At 61.0% G+C, this 15668-nt stretch overlaps 2 protein-coding genes across 14 annotated transcripts in view; one reads left to right on the forward strand and one right to left on the reverse strand.

Annotated features, from left to right (window-relative positions):
- KCNAB2 (potassium voltage-gated channel subfamily A regulatory beta subunit 2) overlaps positions 1-5808 on the forward strand; it is a 96782-nt gene extending 90974 nt beyond the window's left edge. For all 9 annotated transcript variants that reach the window (XM_032627591.1, XM_032627619.1, XM_032627643.1 and 6 more), the window contains 3 exons: positions 289-409; positions 739-827; positions 2870-5808. In XM_032627591.1, coding sequence (XP_032483482.1) covers positions 289-409; positions 739-827; positions 2870-2959 — 300 coding nt within the window. In that variant the 3' untranslated portion in view covers positions 2960-5808. The remainder of the gene's footprint in view (positions 1-288; positions 410-738; positions 828-2869) is intronic.
- Positions 5809-6300: 492 nt separating this feature from the next.
- CHD5 (chromodomain helicase DNA binding protein 5) overlaps positions 6301-15668 on the reverse strand; it is a 66455-nt gene continuing 57087 nt past the window's right edge. For 2 of the 5 annotated variants that reach the window (XM_032627552.1, XM_032627542.1), the window contains exons 35-41: positions 15047-15184; positions 14681-14789; positions 12963-13095; positions 12364-12559; positions 11051-11214; positions 10823-10937; positions 6301-9869 (exon numbers count right to left, since the gene is read on the reverse strand). In XM_032627552.1, coding sequence (XP_032483443.1) covers positions 9664-9869; positions 10823-10937; positions 11051-11214; positions 12364-12559; positions 12963-13095; positions 14681-14789; positions 15047-15184 — 1061 coding nt within the window. In that variant the 3' untranslated portion in view covers positions 6301-9663. Of the gene's footprint in view, positions 9870-10663; positions 10718-10822; positions 10938-11050; positions 11215-12363; positions 12560-12962; positions 13096-14680; positions 14790-15046; positions 15185-15668 lie in introns of all 5 variants that reach the window. The other 3 variants (XM_032627579.1, XM_032627562.1, XM_032627570.1) reach the window with 3 other exon arrangements.

A 15668-nucleotide genomic window follows, 5' to 3' on the forward strand; every position in this document is an offset into this window, starting at 1 on the left:
GGGCACACCTCCTGGGCCGCCCAGCCTCCCAGGAGAAGGGAAGGTCGGCTTGTCCACCTCCTTGTCCAGGCTCAGGGGCCTGGCCTCAGCTCCCCGACAGCCCACAGGCTTCAGATGCAACGGTTCCCATCTTTCCAACTGCCCAGGTCTGGACCACAGCAGCACATGGTTAGGCCGGGGCCGGGGCGTGCCGCCGTGCCCCAAATCATCATTTTGTGCCATGCACACAGAGGTCCAGGTGACCTGCCCTCACCTGTGGGCTGTGCTGTGCCTCCACCCCACAACCAGGGCTACCAGTGGCTGAAGGACAAGATCCTGAGTGAGGAGGGCCGGCGCCAGCAGGCCAAGCTGAAGGAGCTGCAGGCCATCGCCGAGCGCCTGGGCTGCACCCTCCCCCAGCTGGCCATAGGTAAGAGGCTAGGGAGCAGGGTGGAGACCAGTGTCCCAGGGAGATGTCGGGAGTCCCTGAGTGCTCGGGCCACACCCCCTCCACCAGCCAGCTGTGGGTATCGGGCTCCCACATTCATGGAGAGGATGGGGGTGGGTCCCTGAGCACTTGGGCCATCTCTCCACTGGCGGTAGTTGGTGCCAGGGTCCCCCCAGCACTGCTGAGCCCCTGGTTTGCCATGCCGCTCCTGGGCACCCTCAGCCCCGTGCCCAGGAGGCTGGCCTAGGCAGAGCCAGAGAGGGCCCTGCCGTGGGTGGGCCTCCCTCACCTCTGGTCTTGCTGCCCCCCAGCCTGGTGCCTGAGGAACGAGGGGGTCAGCTCCGTGCTCCTGGGCGCTTCCAGCGCAGACCAGCTGATGGAGAATATTGGAGCAATACAGGTGAGTGGGGGCCGCCAGCCTTGCAGGCCCTGGGCAGAGCTCAGGGTCTCAGCCAGTCACCTGTCCAGCACGTACTTATTGAGCACCTACTACATACTGGACACTGTTCAAGGCACCTGGGCTACAGCAGTGAACCACCAAAAAAGCCTTGCTCTCGAAGAGCTGGCTTTCTAGCTGGAACAGATGGAAAACACTAAATGCGAGAAATAAGATTAGAATATGTGTCGGAGGGTGATAAGGACTCTGGAAAAAGAAACCTGGAGCAAGGTCGGGGGTGTCCAGCAGGGGCGGGGCGGGGCGGGGGGGAGCCGTGGACCCAGGTTGAAGGGGGCCGTAGGGTAGCCTTGTTGACAAAGTGACTTGTGAGCAAAGGCTTGAAGGATGAGGAGTGGGCAGTGCAGATACTCAGGGGAAGAACGCTCCAGGCTGATGTGAAGGCGCAGGGTGGGCACGAGCCCAGGACAGCAGTGAGGCCAGAAGGCCGGGAGCAGAGGGGCAGGGGCGGGAGATGAGCTCGGCGTGGGGGCAGACCCATGGGCCACCGCGTGCCCTCTGAGGACTTCCGCAATGGTCCAGTGAGATGGGAGCAGAGGAGGGGCAGGGTCCAACTTAGATTTTAAAAGGCTCCCTCTCGCTCTTTGGCTGCTGAGTGGAGGAAAAAGTTTGGGGAGCAGAAGGGAAGCACGGAGATTGCTGGGAAGTGATGACACTGTTGGGGCGAGGGATGGCCGTGGTGCAGATGGACAGCTGGTTGGATCATCTGGATGTTCTGGAAGATGGACCAACAGGACTGGCTGACAGACTGGATGTGAAGGTGTGGGATAGCAGGTCAGACAACCCCTGGGGTTTGTCACCTGGAAGGGGGATGTTGCTGTTGGCTGAGGTCAAGACGGCTGGAAAAAGCAGTTTGGGGGTGTGGATTATCAGGTGTTCTGGTCCTGGAACCTGCATTTTATGCCGTCGCTGTCCTTCCATTTGAGGGGCAGAGCTTAGACCAGGGCAGGTTCCCTCTGCCCCAAACCTTCTGGAATACAGAAGCAGCATGGCCCCCATCTGCTTCAGGAGCCGCATGCAATGAGAGCAGGACAGTCTGGGGCCGGCGGGTGGCTGGAAGAATGTCCCCCTGTTACAGAACTCAGGTTCAGCTGCTCGTCGCTCAAGAATCCGAATACTGAGACTTCCCTGGAGGTCCAGCGGTTAGGACTCTGCCCTTCCACTGCAGGGGGCACGGGCTCTATCCCTGGTTGGGGAACTAAGATCCCACAAGCTGCACGGCACGGCCAAAAAAAAGAAAAATCCAATACTGAGAGACAAGTGTTGTGTAAAAGGAAAGGTAGCTTTATTGAGGAAGCTGGTGATCCGGGGAGAAAGTGGACTCACGTCCCAAAGATCCAATTTCCCCGTGTTGATCAGGGGGCAAGAGCTTTTAAAAGGGAGTTTCAGGGGTGCTTTATGGGCGGAGGGAGGAGGCTCTGTACAGAGCAGCACAGGCAGCTCTGACGGTCCTCTTGAAGCTGGTCCTGTGGTCATCTGGGCAGGGCCACCTGACTGTCTTAAGTACGGTTAATCTTCAGTTCCAGGCTCAGTTTGTTCCCGTTTCCCTGAGGCCAGTTCTTGGAATTGTGCATGATGGAGCAGCCTATTTCCTGGCTACAGTCTGGTCATCATGCGGTTACTTTTTACACCTGGCGGGGGTTTCAGTGGCTGCAAAACAGCTCAAACGACATGGCTCAGAATATGACCTATAGCCCTTGCGCAGGGACTAAAAGCCCTTGACTTTGTTTAATGGCTAAACCATTCTTATCTTGTCCCGTTTGACTGCTTTTCTTTGCTTTTTCATTTTCTCATTTCTCCGATTAAATTTATTCTTGGGCTAAAGTTCTTCTACAGATAAGAAGCAGGCATGGGATGTTGTGGGGTGGAGGGGTGGAGCTGTGCTCCAGGAAGGCCCCATAGGGCCCTGCTCCGTTACACCCCACCTCACCTGCAGGCCAGGCCAGTCTTGGTGGTAGATTCTGAATAGCTCCCATCTTTGCACACAGGTCCTTCCAAAACTGTCGTCTTCCATTATCCACGAGATCGATAGCATTTTGGGCAATAAACCCTACAGCAAAAAGGACTACAGATCCTAAGAAGCCCCCGGCCGTTTGCCTGGACGGTTTCCGTTTCCCTCCTAGCCTCTCTGTTAGCTCGCTTAAGCTATTTTGAAGCCAAGTCAAGAGTGTGGTTTGCTTCAAAAACAAAACAACGCACCAAGATGTCACCGGGAGAAGACCGCAGAAGTCGCTGCCACACACCACCCGCTGCTTCGCAGGACCGCTGTCGGGTTCGTGTCAGGGAGTCGGCATTGATTCGGAGGCACTCGTGCAGTCCCACCCAAGCCTGCCGTCTCTGCTCCTCCAGGAAACCACCGTGTTTTTGCCCAGCCATGGGCCGTCTCAGAGACTCAAGTCCAGGCCAGGCCAAGACCAGCTGGGGCCTGGGGGCAGGCAGAGCCGGCCTCTCCTCTGCCGAGAACCCCACCCGGGATTGGGGAAGGGAAGAGGAAGCCGGGTCTGCCTCTTCCTGTGGCCTCTCGGCGGGGCCCTGGTCAGGGCAGGCCTCCCTCTGGGGTCTCCCTCATTCCCCCTCTTGCCAAGGGCTCCAGGTACTTTCCTCGGGCCTGACCTCGGATTCTTCCTCCAGCCCCTTCTCCCAACCACCCGCCCCAGTGTGTCTCCGAGGGGCCTTCCGAGCTGCCCCCTGACCCCGCCCCCCCCACCGGCCACCTTGCTGGCAGGGGCAGGGATCCAGGGAGATTCGCCCTGCAGTTTGGGACGCATAAAAAGTTGGGGGGCTCTGATTTCAAGCTCCTCGTCCCGCTGGCTTCCTCCCCGCAAACAATTGATGAGCCCCAGTGCCTGGGCTCCAGTCCCGGTCCCTCCAGGGCCCTACCTGCCCTCCCTCCCTGCCAGGCGCCCAGTCCTCCTACCCTCTGTCCTCGCCCCAGAAGGCCCCGATGTCACACGTGCTCAGCCGGACTGTGGCTGCTGACCACACACCAGGTAGCCAGCCTCTGCTGCGCCTGGGGGGTGGTGGCCTTGGGGTCTGCAGAGAGCACGTGCTGGGACCCTTTCAACAAGGGAGAGTCCCTGGGGTTTTCTGTGCTGTGTGCCTGGGGCCTGGGGGCCAGCCAGCAGCAGCCCCTGCGGTCTAGGAAAAGACCCCGGGAGCCTCTGTGGAGCAGTGTCCCCTGTGAGGCCTCAGACCAGGTGGGTGGGGTGAGGTGCTCTGTCTTGGGTGCTCAGAGCTTGTTACCAGGACAGCAGTGCCACCCCCAGGACACCTCCACACAGCCCACGAAGACGGAGGGATGGCTGGGGTCGGTCATTCCTGTCCACACCAGCCCCCCCTCCCCCCAAGCCTGGAACAGACTGGGGACAGGGAGGGAGGGCGGGACATTCACAAGTGTCAGTCCCTTTGTAGCCGGGCCTGGGGCTGCAGGGATGGAGGCGGGGAGGCAGGCCGGCCGCCAGGAGGCGCAGCCCCCATAGTCCTGAGCGGCACCCAGCCTTTGCTGGCCTTGGCGGGTGGGAGTTGGGGGCCAGGCTCTGCAGACGCCCCAGCGCACCGAGTACGGGCCCTCGTGCCCTTGGGCAGACACAGCCCATCCCGCTTTGCCCTTCAGAGAGGCCCCTCCCTGCCATTATTCTCAGAGGGGCCGCCGTCCAGTCCTGGCTGAGCCGAGGCCTGGGAAACTGGCTTTAAGAAAGCCACAAAAGTGGGGGGAGGGGGGACCTTCTTCCACTCCTGACCTTTGTGCTGGCCCTGGAGTCTGGAACCTTCTCCCTCTTTGTAGGACCAGGCCCCTGGGGGTCGTCTTCACCAAGTCCCCTGCACACTTCAGCCGGTGGGTGTGGGGAGGGGACAAGCCTGTCCCAGCAGAATCCCCAGCCACTGCCCACCATCACACGGTGGGATCTGGCTCTGAGGACAGGACACTGCAGTGGGGCGGCTTTCATCCCAGGCCCATCCAGGCAGGGACCAAGTGCTCTGGGCCAGGCAGTCCCAGCAGCTGGCCGTGCTCAGGGGCCAGGTTACCGGCCGCTCATTGGCGAGATGGCTGGGCCCTCTCCACACTGCTGTCACCCTGCCCACCCACTGCTGGAAGAGGGACCAGGGCGTGCAGTCGGGGCCAAGGTCGGGACTGCCACCCCCCCACCCCATGAGCCACACCTATGAAGGCCGAGCCCGCTGGCTGCACGTTTCCCAGACGGAGGGAGACAAGGGCCCCCAGGGTTGAGCTCTACCAAGGCCTAAGTGCCCAGCGCAAAGACCCAAGCAGCTTCCCGGCCCTGGGGCACCATCCACGGCCTGGTTCTGTATCCCTGCTGCAAGTGGGTGTGGGGGATGCCACCCTGCTTCCTGAGGGAGGGTCCCCCGACTTCGGGGGTGCTGGAGTGGGACCCAAGGGCGGTCAGAGCCTGGAAACAGAAGAGCTGGGCCGAGGCAGGCCCTGGAGGGGCAGCCTGGGCCCCCCTGGCACGGGTTTCAGACCAGCCAGCCACACCCTACCTGCTTGAGGGGAAGCCCGCCAAGAGCCCCACCTGCCAGCCAGCCTCTCACCCTCCCCTTGAAGCAGAGTTTTTGCCCCCAGGGGTCCACCTGGCAGTGCCCCACACGGGAAGAAGGCCCAGTCTGGGTCAGGGCAGGACCAGTCTTCCTTGCTAACGACACACAGAGCCCCCAGCATTTTTCACCCTGAATCTATGGCAAATTCGAGGTCCCGAGGACGAGATGGGGGCTTGCTCTGTCTTCTGTTCTCTCCAGTCATGTAAATAATGTGCTACTTTTCTCTCCCCGCCTTTAATGACTGTGGCTCTTTAGCTAACTGCATCCCCTACACAGGCAGAGATGCCATATGCCTCGCACTTCCAAATGACACTCAGTGGAGACGCGGCGCCGTATTTATGGAATGACAAAATAAAACCCGAGCCCGTCAGGGTCTGCTCCCCTCCTTTGCGGGGTCCTCGGGGTCAGGGCTGGGCCAAGGGCAGTGGGAGGGAGAGGAGGCTGCCCCCTGCAGAGGCCAGCCGACGGGGGCTGAGCAGAGGTTGGGAGAAAGGGGCCCTGGGGGAGAGGCAAAGATGGGGCACCGAGACCCCTTCTCTCCCGAGTGATTCAGGGGTGGAAGTTGGTGGGAGGCTGCTAGACCCGCCTGGGGACAGAGGTCAGGGTCCAGGGAGGCCTGTGGGCTGTCTCCAGGGGCTCAGTGTTCCTCTGAGCAGTGCTGTTTCAGGGGGCAGGTGGGAGGGGCGGGCACCACCCCTGAACACCCCTTTTTGGGGTGCCCCCTTCCCAGCGAGCCTTTCAGCCTCATGGGGCCGTGTCTCCTCAGGTGGGAGGTGGCTTCAGATGACATCCCCCTCACATCCTTCCCCAGCCACCCCCATCCTAGATCAGTGAGAAGCTAGGAAAACACTCTTTGATCCAATCCTTTCCCAAAGGATTTATTAAAACACAGAAAACCAAGACATACACGGAGTACAAAGTAAAGGGAACCGGGTCGGTTACAGTCTTTGTCGAGCCTCCTACACATCCTCCCGAGGACCGGACAGGTGACTACACACAGGGGCTCAGCCTCCAGCTCCGGCTGCCTGGCTGGGACCGTCCCGACTCGCCCCAGCGCCCCGGCCCCTTCACCAGCTGGGGGCTCTACCAGGCAAGGGGCCGGCCCCCTCTCAGCTGGGCCAGATGCCGGCCTGGGTGCAGGCGTCTGCTCCCTCGACCTCCCACGCACCGATGCACGGTAGGCCCCTCCCCTCAACCCCAGGCACAGCGGAGCCATGGGAGGCTCAGGCTCCCAGCTCAGTATCAGGGGTTCAGGACACACACACACCCAACGGGCCCTTTCTGGGTTACCGCACCTAAAAAAATACTTTGTTTAAAAAAAATCTGAAAACTAAGAAAAAAATCCCAAAACACAAGCCAGTGACTTTGGGCTGACGCACCACAACTGTAAGCTTGCTGGAATAAAACGGGCGAGAGCCGGCTTCCTCCACAGGGACGGTGGCCGGCACGGGACAGCTGCAGGCACGGGGCGGGCGCCCCGGACCGCGGCCCCCGCCTCCAGCCAAGCTCCTTGCTGCCACCCCACTCTGGGCACACTCCGGACGTCCCCGAGCCGACCCCTCAGCATCTACACGATCCCCTCGGGCCCTCAGCGCTCCTGGGACCCGACACCCGGCAGCAAGGGCTACAGGTGTCCCTGGGGCAAGGCTCAGCCAGCCCCTGACCTGGCCCAGGGAGTCCCCAGAGGACCCTGAGAAGGGACGCCCAACCAGCAGGAGGGCGGGTGGCTGCACGAGTCGTGGTACCAGCAGAACAGGACCACGGTCATCACTTGCAGAATACAAAGGAGCTGCTTCTGAAGGCGGCTTGCAGGGAGCGCCCCCTTGCACAGGGGGTCTCAGGATGTGCTTCCGTGGTGGGCGTGTGCAAGGGGACCCCCCGGACACAGTCAGTCCAGCCCGAACTCCCCTGGTCACCCAGGAGCCCAGCCAGCTACGCCTTCCGAGACTGTGGCCCCAAGATGATTCAACAGAAAGCCTACTCAGCACTGGTCTAAATAATAAGGTGGCTGGAAACGAAAGCGCGGGTTGGCACTTTCGGCTTCCGCTTGCACGTGACGACTCTCCTGCCCGCGGCAAAAACCAAACCCGGCCTGAAGATGCCGAAGACCGACCGTGGATGGCCAACGCCCCCTCCCCACCACTACAACTTTCGGCAGGAGATAACTTGATAAACCAAGAAGAAAACATTCTTAAGATCCTTTTTCCTCTCCAAAACCAGTCAGCCAGAAACCCACTCCCCAGCTGTCCGCAGCCCCCCTCCCAGGCCTCCCAGGTGCTGGTCTTGGAGAGCTGAGCCCTTCCTGGACCAGGCAGTGCCGGGGCCCAGGCCATCCGTGGGCGCCTGGCTCTGGCTGGTAGAGGAAAAAGGCGGAGGCCTGGGAAGGAGCAAAAACAGAACGGCAGAGGGAAGCTTGCTGGGGAGCAAGGGCTGGCAGGGGAAGGACCACCTGCCCTTGGAGTGAGGCAGTGGGGACAACACAGATCCCCCGTCCTCTTCCATGTGCCCCCTGACCTGACATTCAGGACGCATCCACTGTGTTCCCCACCAGGCCAGACAGCCTGGCAGGCTGACGCCTGCTTGAGAGGGTGGAGCCACAGGGCCCCTTGTCGGGGGCTCCTGACGGTCACGCTGCCCGTGACCTGAGCCGGAACCTCTGCAGGGGGGCATGGGTCAGAGGACCACGCGTGTACACATGGCACTGGACAAACCATAGGGGACAGGAACGACCCCACCCTTCCGGGAGGCGGGGTCAGCGGCTGTCACGTGTGTTCTGGACATCTGCGCCCCCACCCCCAATCCTCCCACCCACAGTGCCAGGGTTGGCCAGCCTGGAGATGGCAGGGGCCTTGGGGGTCCAGCCCTCTAGGGGTTCAGGGAGAGCCATTTACAGTTGAGGACATCTGGGCTCTGGGAGGGCTGGCCAGTGGCCCTGTGTCCCCAAGACACCCGCAAATCCTCGCGCCCCAGTCCTGGCCAGGGAACAGAACAGAACTCCCCTGGTGCCTCCACCCCCAGGCCCAGCTTGTCTCTCTCTCAGACGGCATTCTGCACCCAGGGCTCCACGCCAGGAAGGCCCCTCCCTGCTCAAGGCTCGGAATTCCCTTCCAGGCTGGGCCAGAGGAAACATCAGACACAGAGAGGCCCAGGCCCTGGCCCCGGCCCTCCCTTCCTCCAAACTGGGGCCATCACAGCGCACCACCAGCTGCCTGAGGGAGGGTCAGGATTCCAGTGGGGCGTTGCTGGCAGGAAACAAGCCAGGAAGCTGGGGGTGCTCCAGCTGGGAAGACTGCAGAGGCCACTGGGGCCAGTCCCCTGCCTCCAAGCTTTCCCCAAGCCTTCCGAGAACACAGCGAGGGCAGTCGTGGCCCACCCCAGATGGCAAATGCCCAGATCAAGGCCTCTCCAGGGACAAGAGGAGAGGGAGGGATAAGTCCAGGCTCCAGCGTGTGGCCTGGTTTCTCCACATCTGCGGCCAGGAGATGGCACGGGGAGTGTGTACCTGGAGGTGGGGCTGACAGGCCTCCCAGGGCACAGGGCAGGACCAGGGGCTCCTGGGCCTCCCCTCAGCTGCTGTGACCCTCCCCGCTGGAACGCTAGCCACACCCCGCTAGAGGGAGGGCACGCCCCTTCCCATGGAGGCCTGAGACAAAGGCTCCGGCAGCCCCCAGGCCAACACCTGCAGGCTCTGCCCTCCCCTTCCCTCCGGGGAACAAGTGACCTGCCACTCAGGGCAGGGGCCACAGACCCTCCGCTGGTGACGACAGAGTCCAGGGCCTGTGAGACAGGCTGGGCCAAGGACAGACACCTGTCCCACGGAGACAGCACATACTTGGTGGTCTCCAGCCTTGCAGGAAGCAGCCTGGCCTGACCTGGGCGTCAGCCAGGTCTCTACCCTCAGGCCGGCCAGTTCCCCAGTCCTGACCCACCTGGCACCGGGGGGCCTCACGGGCAAGGGGCTGGAGCACGGTGCAGACGGGATTGGGGGATGGGGGCAGACTGAGGGCGCCCAGAGCAGGCAGCTCGCCCTCCTCAGCCGGGCCGAGTCCATGGGCGGCCTCTGGGCTCCCAAGAGCTTCCCTTCAGGTCTGGAACCCGTCGGCAGAGAGAGACATATGTGCTGCAAGTCAGACTCCTCCACACGTCACTCAACTTTTATCAAGACAAACTTGTTCAAGTCTTCAACAGGAAAGTGCAAAAGATGTACAAAGAAATGAAATCTCTTCTAGGAAGTCATCCTGGCAGAGGTGGCCGAGGGGTGCGTCCCGGGTGGCGTGGGGAGCACTTGGGTGGCACTTCTGGGCTCAGGCGGCCTTGTCCCCACGAGGTGGCATTCCTCCGTTTCCCTTTCTGTCCTCGGGTGGCGTGGCTCTAGAAAGGTGGCAGCTTTTCTCTCCTGCGGGGGTCGGGCAGGGGGCCCGGCAGGTGCGGCTGCAAGAGGCAGATCACGGGTCACAAAGCTGGGTGCTCGGATCCCCACGGGGGTGGCACCCAACACCCTAGACCACCCACTACGACCCGTCATGGCCAACTGACAGCAGGGGGTCCCCCAGCCCAGACCTCCCAGCCTCGGGCCACGGCCACACTGGGGAGTGGAGGCGGCGGGGCCCCCAAGGAGCAGCCTGTCCGGAACAGCCCTGCCCCCGAGCCTCCGCGCCGAAGCAGAGGTTCTGATGGGACACACAGCTTAGCGGGCGCTGTCAGCGGGGCAGAGGAGGCCACAGCGGACTGGTGGTTTCTCAGGACTAAAACCCTCTCCCAGCCGGTAACACTGAGCTGCACCCACGCTGAGCCACCCTCCTGGTCCTGGGCAGGGGTTGGTGGGGCGGGGGGGGGGGTGACGTCCCAGGGCGTCCACCACCCGGCAGGAAAGCTCAGGCAGAACCGTGGAGTCAGGGTTCCAGGGTGGGGGCACCGGTCCCTGACTCACCGCCGGGGTCACGCACGCACACCAACACACCGGCGCACAGACGCACACGTGTACACAGAGGAGCACGCCCACGTGCACCCACCCTGCCATGTGCTGCCCCCCCAGGCTCCCGGGGAAGCGTCTGGAAGCCTAGGAAGACACACCGGCCCCAAGACGGTCCCCGAGCGTGGAGGGGCGAGGCCCCCAGGCCCCAGGGCCGTGAAGAAGCGCAGGGACCAGGGCCCGTACTGGCCTGGCCTGACTCGCCAAGCCAAGGAGGGACAAGGGATGGCGCAGCGCCCACGAGCGGCCTCACCTCCACTGGAAACGAGCCCGGCAGTAGAGGGAAATCTCGGGGACGGCTAGATATCTGTGGCGAAGAGAGGAAAGCTCGGCTTGCCTGGGGAGGCGGGGGGCCGGCTGGGGCCCCGCGGGCGCCCCTGCCCATGCCACCCGGAAGCAGACGGGCACCTACCGGTCACATAGGGCCCCAGGGGCATCTGGTTGTAGTTGACAATCCCTCCCGGTCCAGGGCCCCGGAAGTTGGGCCCAAAGTTGTTGCTGTACATCTGGGAAGAGCCGAAAGCGCCCTGGAGGCAAGGACTCAGGTTTAAAGGTCCAAGTCCCGCGCCGGCCCGCGCCCCCACCCAGGGCGCCCAGGACGTGCGTGGGGGGCTGGGGCCGGGGCACAGGCCGGCCTGACCTGCTGAATGGTGGGGTCCCCGGCTCGGGTGGTCAGGCGGCTCAGAATGCTGCGTTCTGACATCTGGAGACGGGCAGCCACCGGGGGGATGCGGGACAGCATGGAGGGCAGGCGCGTCACATCCGCCTTCATGTCGCTCAGCAGCTCCTCCAGCTGGTTCAGGACTGGGGAGGGAAGGGGAGGCGCGGGGCGCGGCACCCAGGCGGGCACTTAGCTACCAGGCTGTGTCGCTGTTACTGCACCCGCGCAGCAGACACCAGGGGGCGCCCTTCACCCGGCCCTCCCAGCCAGCCGAGCAGCGCCCCGCCGGCTGCTGGACAAGAGCCCGGTTTCCCAACAGCTTCTCCCAGCCCGAGGGCTGCAGAGATGACAGCCAGGAACCCCGACGCAACGCTGGGCTTCCCTCTGGGCCCTCAGCCAGCCTCCTGGCTCCCGGGGAGGCCTGCAGCGCTGGCCACCGCAGGGGACAGGATCCTCGCCCAAGACAGAGCAGCCTCAGGAAACTTCTCCCAGGCAGCGGGGGGCCGCACAGTCCAGGGACCCTCACGTGAGCTTGGCTCACCCCCTCCCCCTAACCAGCCTGGGAACTTCCTCAGGATTTGGAGCACGAGGGTCAAAGATGTGAATCCCGGGAGACCTTGGGCAACTATTTCACCTCCCCGAGCACCGAATTGAACACGGGATGAGAAACCTCCCCACTTAAAGGTATTACAAGAATTAAAGAAAGAACGTATTTAAAGCATATTGTCGTAAGTCGGGAGACTGGGAATGACACATACACACGACTACATAAAAAATAGATAACTAACAAGGACCTACTGTAACAGCACAGGGAACTCTACTCTATAATGACCTGTATGGAAAAAGGATCTACAAGAGAGTGGACATGTGCATATGGATAACTGATTCACTTTGCTGTACACCTGAAACTAACACAACATTGTAAACCAACTATACTCCAATAAAAAAAAAAATTATTTTAATTTTAAAAAGGTCCTCTCCTCTTCCACTAAAATAAATAGATAAATAAATAAATAAGCCATATTGTCAAGGCTCGATAAACGAGCTTATACAACTTAATAGTCTTCTACGTCACCTACCCACCCCCCACCCAGGGCCTGCACGGCGCTGACCTTCCAAAAAAGGCTAGAAAAGCAAGGGCCTCGCTTTCCCCACAGGTAAGAGCAGAGGCTGGATGACAGCCTGTCCCATCTGATGTCCTGTCCCCAGCCCCACGCCCCCACCTGGGGGGCAGGAGCCGCTGGGCAGGAGCAAGGTAGGTGGGCCCCCCTCCAGGGAGCGGCCTCGCTCACCCTTGTGCAGGACGGCATTGGCAGGCTTGTTCCCGGCGAGGGACTCCTTGGACAGGTGCTGGTGGCTCTCGGCAAGGCACTCCACCTCGGCCAGGCGGGCATTGAGGGCCATGGCGGGGTGGTTGGGGTCCTGGGTCATGTTGAGGTACGCGGCCCTCCGGAGTTGCTCCTCGATGACCAGCGCCTGCTCCAGCAGCTGAGGGGGTGGGGGGAGGGAAGGGACTGAGCCCTGGCCTGGCCCCCCCTCCGCCAGCACCCACCCCCGCAGGCCAAGGCTCTGGCGGAAAGCAGGGAAGAAGGACACACCCCCTCACCGGCTGTCCACCCTCTGGGCCACCCCTTAGAGCCTGCCCCAAGCTGAGTTCTCTGCACCCATCACCCAGGGCAGGGACATTCGCCCAGTGGGGCCTGGCCCAGAGCAAGGACCCAGCACCTGTTTGTTGATGGACTAAATGACTCCCTTTCCTGGACAGTCTGGCCCGCATCCGGATATACAGGGTGGGGGGCTGCTGCTCGCTCATCTCTTTGCCCCAGACCTTCCTGTAACCTGCCCTCTGGCAGCACCCCGCCCCCAGCCTCTGGCCCTGCCAAGGACTGACCTTGAACCTGCGGGCCAGGAACTTGTTCTTCATCTCCAGGTAGTTGCCCTTGTGGATCTCGGACTTGAAGGGCTCGTTGAGGATCATGTATCTCGGGTCGTTCTGGATGTCCTGCCAACGGGCATAGCCGTGCCTGGGTGGGGCACCGTTAAGGGCAAACCTGGCCATGGGGTGGGGGGCGGGAGACCAGCCTGGGGTTTGGCGCCCCGGCTTTGTGCTCTCCAAATAGTCATTAACCTTGGCTGCAAGATGAGCACGTGGACACGGGAGACTTGACCATCAGTTGCCACTGACAGGGGCCCCCAGGAGGCCAAACGTGGCACCGAGGCTTCATCAGATAAACTCCTTCATCCCCGAAACCCAGAGGATGGAAACATCCGAGTCCTGACCCCCAGCACCTGTGGCTGTGACCCTCTTTGGAAATAGGGTATTTCCAAGTGTAATCAGATTAAGAAGGGGTCATCCCGGGAGAGAGTGGGCACTAATCCAATGACTAATGTCCTTGTAAGAGGAGGAAACCTGGACACAGGACACCCAGGTAAGAAGGCCACGTGAGTGACAACAGAGGCAGAGACTGGAATGGCACAGCTGTAAGCCAAGGGACGCCAAGGACTGACAGCCGCCACCAGGAGCTGGGGACAGACAAGGAAGGGGCCTCCGCTAGAGCCTTCAGAGGGAACAAAGAAACACAACGCAGTTTTCTTGCCCAAAATCCCACAGTCAGTGAGGGGCAGAGTCAGGATTCAAACCCAGGCAGGCTGGCTGCAAGCATCTTAACCTCCACTGGGTCCACAGGCCAGATCCGGCCCACAGCCTGTTTTTGTAAATAAAGTTTTATTGGAACACGGCCACACTTGTTGGTTAACGTACTGTGGCTACTTCTGCTACCATGGCAGACTGGAGGAGTCCTCTGCAAAGCCTGAAATATCCACTCCCCGGCCCCTCCCAGGAAAGGTCTGCTGACCCCTGATCTACAGCTTTCCACCTCTCGTTACAATAACCAGCCCCACTCCAGGCCGTCATGAAGGCCGGCTTTGCTGGGTGGCCCTCTCCTTGTCTCTGGGAGGTCTGTACTCAATGTCGCCTTCTCTGACCTTCCCACATTACAGGCAACCCCCACCCACAAAGCTCCCTTTGCCCATCCTCCCTTTATCATGTTCCTTGAAACTCACTTTGCTAACTTATGCTGTTCGCCATCTACCCCCAGTAGGATGTGAGCTCCGGGTAGACAGAGATTTGGGGCTGTTTTGTTCATGGCTGCATCCTCCGTGCCTGGCACGTGACAGGTGATCAGTAAAGATGGAATTGAAGAATGAATGAATGAATGAAAGCCTTCCTAAATGGTGAAGCATCCTTCAGGTGTCATCAGTGGGAGGAGGTGAGGTCTGTATCAGGTAGGAATTAGGAGCATTGGTTGTGGAGTCAGATGGAAGGGCTGTGTGTCCCTGAGCAAGTCACTTGGCCTCTCTGAGCACCCGTTTCCTCCTCTGTGTAACGGGGACCCTTTGGGAAGGCTGCTGTGAGGATGGAGTATTGCGTATAAAGGGACAAGCTACCGTTATGATCACGGTCACTGTCATCGTCACCAGGAAAGGGTCCCTGGCACCTGGTGAGGAGCACCAGCCCCTGACTCCTCACCCCACAAGCCCCACACGCCTCCCTGAGGTCCACAGATGAACAGACCACAGTCCTGCCCAGCCCGGCTTGGCCAAGGATACGTCACGATGCCCGCCAGCAGCCAGTAGTCATGGCGCCGGTGCCAGATGTCGTAGATTTTCCCCGAGGACACAGCAGCACGTTCCTCGTTCTGCCACAGTGTGTGTAGCTCTGGGAAGCCAGCCAAGGGAAGCAGAATGAGGTGCCCCCCAGCCCCCACAGAGGTGGGCCTAGGAAAGCCTCTACCATCTCCCCACCCCGAGAGGTTCAGTGTTCCAGTGTTACTAGGAAAGGTTATACTGCGGATTTTTGTCAACCATTCACACTTTAGTACAATATAGCCATCTGCCCAGACTCCTGGGACCCACCATCAGGAAGCCTGTGACACAGACAGGCACAGCTCTCTGCCCACGGCCCCACCCCAGTACCTGTGAAGCCCCCGTCTGCAATGTTGAACATGAACTTGAACTTCCCGATCTTGTCCTCCCTCTTCCCCTCCTCATCTTCCTCTTTGTCACCATTTTGCTGTGTTTCAATGGGCTCCTTCTCCTCGGCTTTGGTGTCATCTGTGGGAGGACAGACCCACCTTCATATATCCATCCCAAAGGCACTGCCCAGGGGCCTCTTTCCCCCAAGCACTGGGGACCCAAAGGCAAGCGGGAATCACGTCTCCCCACCCGCAAGGGGCTCATTGCCCAAAGGGATTTGAAACAGACAAGCCAGCAGCCCCCTCTCTCCATCCTGAGCAGGGAGGGCTGCTCCAAGCCTGAGTGTCCCTCCACCAAGTCAGGACCACCTGGGGACGGGGGGGGGGATGCGGGGAACTGTGAAAATGCAGCTTATGTTGAAGGAGGGCAGTGCCGCCTTGGGGCTCGGATCTGGGGACGACTGTTCCAGAATATTCCAGCACTTAGAAGGATACAGGCTGCCAGCTGAACCCCAAATGCTCTAGGCCAAACTCTATGATCAGCTCTCCTTCCTCCTGGCAGTGGCCGGGGCCACAGGAGGGGTCAGGAGAGAGGAGGTGGAGGGTCTGTCCCCTGAGGGGCT

Source organism: Phocoena sinus, chromosome 1 (genome assembly GCF_008692025.1).
Source record: "Phocoena sinus isolate mPhoSin1 chromosome 1, mPhoSin1.pri, whole genome shotgun sequence".
In the NCBI taxonomy this organism is placed as follows: domain Eukaryota; kingdom Metazoa; phylum Chordata; class Mammalia; order Artiodactyla; family Phocoenidae; genus Phocoena; species Phocoena sinus.